Source organism: Saccostrea echinata, unplaced genomic scaffold (genome assembly GCF_033153115.1).
Source record: "Saccostrea echinata isolate AGI-Se365-2 ecotype Australia unplaced genomic scaffold, CSIRO_AGI_Sech_v1 ptg000029l, whole genome shotgun sequence".
Classification (NCBI taxonomy): domain Eukaryota; kingdom Metazoa; phylum Mollusca; class Bivalvia; order Ostreida; family Ostreidae; genus Saccostrea; species Saccostrea echinata.
Window position 1 is genome coordinate 18,699,812 of NW_026889778.1, and position 8,411 is coordinate 18,708,222.

At 33.8% G+C, this 8,411-nt stretch overlaps 1 protein-coding gene across 1 annotated transcript; it reads right to left on the reverse strand.

Annotated features, from left to right (window-relative positions):
* Positions 1 to 120: 120 nt before the first annotated feature.
* On the reverse strand, positions 121 to 6,446 carry LOC133194589 (tRNA methyltransferase 10 homolog B-like). Its single transcript, XM_061330524.1, has 6 exons — positions 6,327 to 6,446; positions 4,374 to 4,450; positions 3,111 to 3,336; positions 1,475 to 1,551; positions 565 to 1,179; positions 121 to 327 (listed from the first exon to the last, which is right to left on the reverse strand). Exons 2-6 carry the CDS (start codon positions 4,397 to 4,399, stop codon positions 165 to 167), a joined length of 1,107 nt encoding a protein of 368 aa, XP_061186508.1. The 5' UTR covers positions 4,400 to 4,450; positions 6,327 to 6,446; the 3' UTR covers positions 121 to 164.
* Between the last annotated feature and the right edge of the window lie 1,965 nt (positions 6,447 to 8,411).

An 8,411-nucleotide genomic window follows, 5' to 3' on the forward strand; every position in this document is an offset into this window, starting at 1 on the left:
TCCGTGTTTTAAAAGGATAAAGAAATCAGTAATACATGGGTCAAATGATTCAATCTGCTTCATTAAAGATCAAATGCCCCAGAATCACTGATCTCCTCTTTAAATAACAACATTGCTGTATTTTAATTTCCTTATTTATTTCCATATCGTCACTGATCTCCTATTTAAATAACAACATTGCGGTCTCTTTTCCGTATCTTCTCTTCAGGGTTTATAAATTTTCTGTGTGGTAAAACAGTTCTAGCTTCAACTGGATTGCCAGTGAACTTTAGTTTGGCTAAGTATTCCACAACATGGTTCAGTGCTAACCTCTTGGATCCATAAAACCTGTAGTATTTAAACAAAATCAGTCTAAACATAATGATTTGAAATAAACAAACTGCTCCAAAAAGGACTGCTTACTGAAATTGAAACATTTAAAATGAATTCTGAATTTCATAAAAGGAATACAATGGACAAGACCAGCAATGTCTTTAGAACAGATTTCTCTCTGGTGATTTGGAGTTTTTTATGGACATATAAATATTACACATATTTGAAGAAGCTGACAACAATTTTACTCACGTTTCACCAATATCAATGGGCAGTTTGCGAATTTTAATGTTATCTTCAAATGCCCTGCTGTATGACAACTTGTCTTTTGTCGTCTTATCTACTATAGCACCAATAATAGGGATCCCGTCTTGTTCAGGAATATAATAATGTTTTGCATCTGGTGAAAGATACACCAAATCCTCTCTTGGAAACAATTCCAGGTAACTTTTCTCTGTGATTGCAGACACTGGAAGATCCTTCAATGTCCGATCAAGACCACAGTACTCCTTAGACCTAAAAACTTTTAAAAACTCATTGTCTTCCAGTGATGGTTTGGCATTACAAAACATTATATTCAGAGTTGGCGTTGGTTCAAAGGCAGATCTGTTGATACACTCTACTAAAGAAAAAAGTTGTCTGGCCACTTGAATGATTTCACTGAATACTAACGAGTCCGCAAAGCCTAGGTCAATCAGAATGGGGTCCTCCAACAACGCTGCCTGACCCACGCGATTGTTGATTATAGTCCGTTCTGTGAAGCTAAACATGTCCTTGTAAAAGCGTTCTCGGATGTGTGTATTTTTTTCTGGTGTCACTTTTTCACGTGGTGTCTTGGTTTTCATCCAGTGAATTCTCTGAAGATACCTATAATACAGTAAATGTTGGAGAATCAGGAAATATGGGAATCCTTTTTCTGAACACTGTTCAACACTCCCATGAAAAGAATTATCAACATGTATACCCTTTAATGTTTCCATGGTATTTTGTTGCAATTTCTCCTTTTTTTTAATCACTGTTAAAAATTCTCATTGACTTTAACAGTCTTGTGGGTTTTTTTTTTGTTTTTTGTTTGGTTTTACCACTATTAAAAATTCGGTGAGACCTGTTTAAGTTGATGAAAATTTTTACTACCTTTCTTCACAAAATACTTTCGACTCACATAAAGTTTCTTTCTCTGGCTCTTTTGCCTTCCAGGTTCATTAAATTCAACCACTGTGAATCAGTAGGATCAGGCATCTAAAAATAGAGTAAAATACAACAATCATCCAATGAAAAGCCTTCAGAAAGTACTCGTATCAATACCTGTGGTTATCGAAACATGCAACAGATTATTGAACACACAGACAGAAGGTTGTCTAGTGGGTGTGTGATCATTTGCCTGTCATAACAACTGCCCATATTCAAAAGTAACAATGCTCTCACCTCAGTCACCTTGGCCCTGTTTTTTCTTAAGATTTTCCCCATTTTATTCCCATGAAAATTTTGACCCATGGCAGTGAAATTTCCTTTTGAACTGACATAGATGAGTATGATTTTTTTTTTTCATTGGGATGTCAAAATATATTTTTTGACATCAAATATATTTTGAGCAATCTGTTTCTTTTCAAAAATGAAACTTGAATGAAATATTTTAAGTCAAATCATCAAATAAATGTAAAAGAAATGAATTTAATTTTTGAAAATTCATGAGGTGCATGAACTACAACACTTCATGCCCTCATATTTTTCATGAAGTGCTAATGGGCTTCATGAAATATGCATGCAGAAAGTGCTGAAGTTCAGGTCAGTTCAGGTTCAGGAACAAACTGAATCTACACAGTACCTTATGATGTTTCCATATTAATATGACTAGTTACAGCTCGGCTGATCTTCAGAAATTAGATTTCTTTCCCCTGCCCCCTTTTATAATTCCCATGTTGAAATCCAACCTCTTAATATGGCCCCACCTTATCCCCTGGGACCATGATTTGATTAAATTTAAATCTACATTACATGTATGTCAGGAAGCTTTGATATAAGCTTCAGCTTTTCTGGCCCTGTTGTTTCTGGGGATAGGATTTTAAATTATACCATCAAATTTTTACCAATTCATAATTAACCCCCCTTAAAACTTCCTGTGGCTCTTCATTTACACAAATTAAAATCCCCTTCACCCAAGAATGTTTTGTGGCAAGTTTGGTTGAAATTGGCTCAGTAATTTTGCCTGTGGGCTACCAGCTCCTGAGGATGTAAGATGTAATTGCCCACATAACGAGTAAGAATTTTATCAGAACCTTTCCAAAACCTGACCAAGCTTTGATTCTACAAATAAATGCACTTTCATTTTCACTGTTTCCCTACCAACAAAATGTTTTCTAGACCCTTAATCACCTTAATATTATAACTTTATGAGGTCTCAAAATGTTGCAATGTCATTTATTTACTGTGTCAAAATCATCAGGAAAATGAAAGACTCTGGACAGCAAAGTAAATTTCTCAGAGAAATTATATAATAATGTACAAAAAGATTGAGAAAGTTTTTTTTACAAAGTGCAGAGAAAATTGTGGGCCCCAAAATAACAATGTGGGCTAGTAAAACTTGCAAAGTGTGTGTGTGTGTGGGGGGGGGGGGGGGGGGGGCACATGGCCCCTTAGGTTTTAAATGTTATTTGCAACCCTGTAATTTAGGTTACCTTCCAAAGGCTTGCACTAAAATGATGTTTTATAGATTCTAGTAATCAAGTAACAATACAGATAGTCTTATTAAACATGTTAAACAGATGCAAATTGTTCTAAGAATTTCTCTGAATCTTTACATCTAATTTGCCCATCCTGCAGAGTGCCAGATATTCAGACTGGACGATCTGAAATAGCCTCTTCTCCTCCGGACTGGCATGTTTCTCAAAATCTTCCAAATTCCCGATCTGGTCAGTGGGATAAAACTTTTTCCTTTCGTTTGTGAGAAGACTTGGTGTGGAGGAAAACCTTTTTGACCATCGTTGACTTCTAAAATAATTTGTTCCCCAGCTTTTTCTCAATGACCTTTGAAATTAAAAAAAATAGTACAATTAAAAAATGATTACCAGCAATGTATATAAGCTACCGTATATACTCACCTATAAGTCGGTCCGCCTATAAGTCGGTTGTATTTTTAAAGCTTAAATTGGAGGGATTGTCCCACTAAAATAGCAAACATTTTATAACTCGCGTATAAGTTGGATAAAGAATTTTGGACCAAAGTTTAACTCCCAAAAAACCGACTTATAGGCAAGTATATATGGTACTTTTTAACATGTTTAATGAAAATTTACAACAAATACACTATTAACTTGTTCATATAATTTATATGTATAAATTAGGTAGAAATTCTGGGAAGAGTACTCAAAACATTTCTATATATTAGAAATATCTTTACTTAAATGCAAGAAGCTTGATTCTTTTACAAAAACGAACATACTTCGTGGAACACAATTTTGCCTTGAGAGGATATTTCTTTTTTTAACTACAGGGCATTGTGTATGCATAAAGTTTATTATTGGCTGCAGCAGTGAAGATCTATTTGTTGTTGTGTTAGAACGTGCACATGGGAAAATGAGGCATTATTTATTGTTTCAATAGAATAATTCATTTTTGATAGCATTTATAACATGCATAAATGTTATAAATAAAAATTTTTAAAATTGTTTTAATTATTGATGCTAATGCTTTTCAATTTTTTAATCATTTTAAATCAGATATATTAAAAATATGATTTTACAAACGTTCATACAAGATGTGCTCCCTAGAGTTGTAGCATATACTGCTTAAAAGCAACTCGATTCTATTTTCAGGATAATTACATTACATGTACCGGGTAGGCGGGTACTTAGAATTGGTACTAATTTTGTTCTGAATTTGCTACACTTGCTATCAACACAAAGACAATTTTTTTCACTTCTCACTTATCAATGTATATTGTGATGTCCATCATCTGCAGTAATCATCTACATCATTATGTTACGTACATCCAGGGTATCATGATCAGCATGTAAAAAGTTTGTGGCTGATTTGATGCTTTGCATCAATATTATCTAGTTTACCTCTGTAGTAACTTAATGGACCCCATTATCTTCTACAACAACTCAGCTTCATCGACTTGTATTGTTTCCTATGTATCCTAAAATATAAAACACAACTGATTAGAATGGTACATAATTTTTTTTTGGGGGGGGGTGGGGGGGGGGGGGAGGCACACTCAGTGTTGTTGGATTTAATGCAATTTAATCTTTACAGTACATGGCTTGTCCAAAAATATCTGCCATTTTTTTTTTTAATTCATGTTAAACACTTTCTAGAGTCTCCTTTCTTTTGTTATTTAAACTCTTTTGTTTTAAATCTTATTTAAACAGTCTTCTTTCTTTATTTAAATCAGGGCCTTTTTTTCTTTTGTTTCTTTGGACCAAACTTTCCCCATTTCCCTCTTTCAGCCAATCATATGTATCAAGATTGTATTCTATTTCTAAATTCATAATTTTTCCAAGATTTAAGTATAATATTATTTTCCTTTATGCTATTTATGATAATTAATTATAAATTTTAATCATCTTTCTTTTAAGTTTTGATCTACAGACATTCTGATGGAAATGAACTTGGGTTGATGAAGGGCACTGTCCTTATGTACTACAAAAGTACACCAGATAGGAAAATTGCTAACATAAATTTTGATCAAGCTTGTTTTTCAGCTGAAAGACCAGTCTGATCCAAATTTGTGTTAGCGATTTTCCTATTTTCAGATTCCTTCACCTTTGTGTTTTTAATTTATAGTCACAATGACTAATATTTAAAGATTTGGGAGATATTTTGTGACAAGCCCTTGTGTTTAGTCAATGCTTTATTTAACAGATCAAATTTTATGCATTAATCAATGAAAGAAAATAAAGAATGATCCGACTCCAATAATTTCTGTAAACAGAGCTCCATTTTTCTACCATGTTCACCCTCTTACAGTATTAAATTAAAGTAGGCATTTACTTGCAATTTTTTTGTTGTTGTCTTTTTTAAATAAATTATACAGGTCCGGCACAATCTCTTGATTTAGTTATATAGCTTGATTTAGCTATATACCTTTATTAAGCTATTCAGAATAGCTTGATTAAGCTATTTCATCATACTTTTTTCTTAAATGTGTTATTTTTTCAACATGCACAAAAAGTCGCACCCTGGTGCAGTGATAATATTCAACCTTGAACTCTTCTGAAAATAATGCATTTAAAAATCACTCATCAAATTGCGTCTCCTTAAGAGACTTTGTACTCAAAGTTCTAAAAGTTTTGGGGCTATATATAAATCAATTGATACAGTTACTTCTTCATTGAAATTATAAAAGAGGCCAATTATGGTCAACAAGATAATTGATTGGTAATAATTCAGTACAATGATAAGCAATCATACTTATCCATGCCTCAACGGACACAAGGTAGTGTACAGTTACTCAAACAATGGAAATTCATTTTTTGCTTAAAAGTATTCAAATGTTGCAGTGCTTTGATTTCTGTTGTTGTTTTGATAGCCCATAGTACATATATGAATAGTCAAATACTTGCGACTTTTGTCTATTTCCTACAAAAAACATTTTTCTGAAAAACTGCACAGAAATAGCATTATCAAGCTATTTTAAATAGCTTAATAAAGCTATAGAGCTTTTTCAAGCTATATAGCTAAATCAAGAGATTGTGCTGCACCTGTTATAAAAAGCAAAATCGTGAAAAGTTGCACTGATATAGCTAAATAAAGCTATCTGGAGTAGCTAAATAAAGCTACGGTGGGTAATATTCTACCTACGTAGCTAAATGTACTGATTGTACTGGACATGTCACGATCAATCTGTCCTTCTTCTTTTTGACCACCCCTACACTTTAAAATTTTATAGAGTACTGTAAGAAGATTAATATTGTGACAAGCCCTTGTGGTGTGACATGTGTACATGAAGTTCGAGGAAATTCGAGATACTCAAAGGTTTAGTGTATATGATACTAGCGTCTTCTTGTCCCTACCTTTGACATCAATGGCAAAACCGTCGATTAGGAAATGGATGTTCATGCAGTACTGTTGGTATGCATGATAAGCAATATATGTCAGGGTCAGTTAGAAAAATACAGCAAGTCTCACCACACAGTCAGGCACACATGCGTTTGTTTATTGGCGCATGCGCATACGTAATATTAAACATAAATTTACTAAGGATAGCTCAACATTTTCCGAAATGATGTACCACACACATGCGAAAAAAGAGACTTTACAATGTAGAATATACATTAATGAGAATGACATGAAACCCGATCTGCCCAGATATAATGTACGTTAATATAATCAATTTGGATATAATTCATGCAACTCACACTGAGCACTTGACAATTCACCACAGGCACCTGAATTTTTATCAATCAGCCAAATATCGAAAAATTCTACCCATATATAGAGGGGGTAGAATTTTTCGATATTTGGCTTATTGAGCGACTGATTGATAAAAATTCAGGTGCCTGTGAATTCACTAAGGATGAAATGCTTCAAAATCATAATATTTTATTGTTTAATACTTTTAACAGTTTAACATACAGTCAACCAAGGCGAGGTCGAGCTACCCGTACCTAAACTTAATAATAATAATAAAAAAAAAAAACAAACAAAGAAACGTTGCCGGTATAACGACGAAAAGTGATCAAAAAGTTGACACAATTGCAATTAAATCAGGTCTTAATAACTGGAGCACTGATCACAGTAGCCCAGTGTATAGGGCTATGTATTGAGCAAAAAATTTCGACTTGATTATAACATGTATAATGCGATATGCGATATATTGGGTTCTTTAATAAGTCTATCAAAAAAGTCTTATAAACCATTTAATGCATGAATTAAATTGTTTTACAACTCATATCAAAGTTCTTGTCTCACTCATTACACTTCAAATTCAAACTTCTAACGACTGTAAAATCAACATGTTAAATAAAGTTGTCTATGTATTTTGTAATAATTATCTAAAATGTGCTACACTGTACCTCCTTAAAAATTATATCATAACTGATCAATTTTAATTCAAAATAGTTAAATATAATCCTTGGTAATTGAAATTTCTAACTTTTTCACAGAATTTATATGAAAAACTGCCTGCCCGATACGTATTGGAAGTTATTTTTTCGATATGATACATTCTTGAATATCGATACGTATCGATATATCTATATATTGATCGATACAGCCTTACTAGTGTCTAGGCCTATCAGCTGCCTATGGGCGATAGCTTCGTACGCCATGGGAGCTGTCCAAACTTTCCAGTGCCTTATAAACCTAAATGTTTAACATATATGTAGTGAGTGACTATTCCTTCGGATTTGAAAGTCAATGGTCTTTCGGCTGAGACTACATGTAATTCAGTCCCGTAGGAAGCAATTTCAGTTTGGGGGGGGGGGGGGTACAGCCATACATTTTTCAGTTGGGGGGGAGCACTATCAACTACCAAAATTTCCTTGACAAGCAAAAAAAAAAAAAGGTCATCAGACGTTGTATTTGAGGGGGCACAAGCATATAGAATAGAAGCTATGTTTTCTATAGTCATCTATATATCGGCAAAATTATTGGGGGTGGGGGGGGGGGGGTGGGCAGGTGCCATGGAGGAGTGAGCGCCAATGGCCTTATTGAGAAAATATAGCGGTAATGATCACCCGAAATTTCGAAGAAATGTAGCGGTATTGACTTGAATTTTTTCGCAATTTAGTGGTAATGTTGACCTCCCGACAATTCAGTGTATAAATAATAATTAGTATGAAAAATGTCAGTCAGCATTTGACTCACTGATAGATAGTTTTTGCTGACAAGGTCATGTTTCGACCATAGAACTTACGAATTGATGACTTTAAACGAGACTTGATATTCTTGTTTCATGATCGAACTTGTTTGTCAATAACTTACCTCGTTTTAGAAATTGTACAACATGCTCTTGCGTATCGAATCAGCTGAGAGATATAAATCCCGTAGGCAGGTGAAAATTAAGGGTATATTGCTGCATAAGTAAGGGAAGTTGACGACTGAAAAGTTAAAGTCATCACGTTATTATCATGAAGCTTTGTAGTTAGGTTACCATT

What these genes read in the sequence shown, in the direction of transcription:
- LOC133194589 (XM_061330524.1), bottom strand. Translation starts at nt 4,399, where the DNA reads ATGGGGTCCATTAAGTTACTACAGAG. An exon ending in GCAGGATGGGCAAATTAGAT is followed by an intron (nt 1,552 to 3,110) that starts GTAAAGATTCAG and finishes CTCTATTTTTAG; the next exon opens with ATGCCTGATCCTACTGATTC. An exon ending in CCCATTGATATTGGTGAAAC is followed by an intron (nt 328 to 564) that starts GTGAGTAAAATT and finishes TAAATACTACAG; the next exon opens with GTTTTATGGATCCAAGAGGT.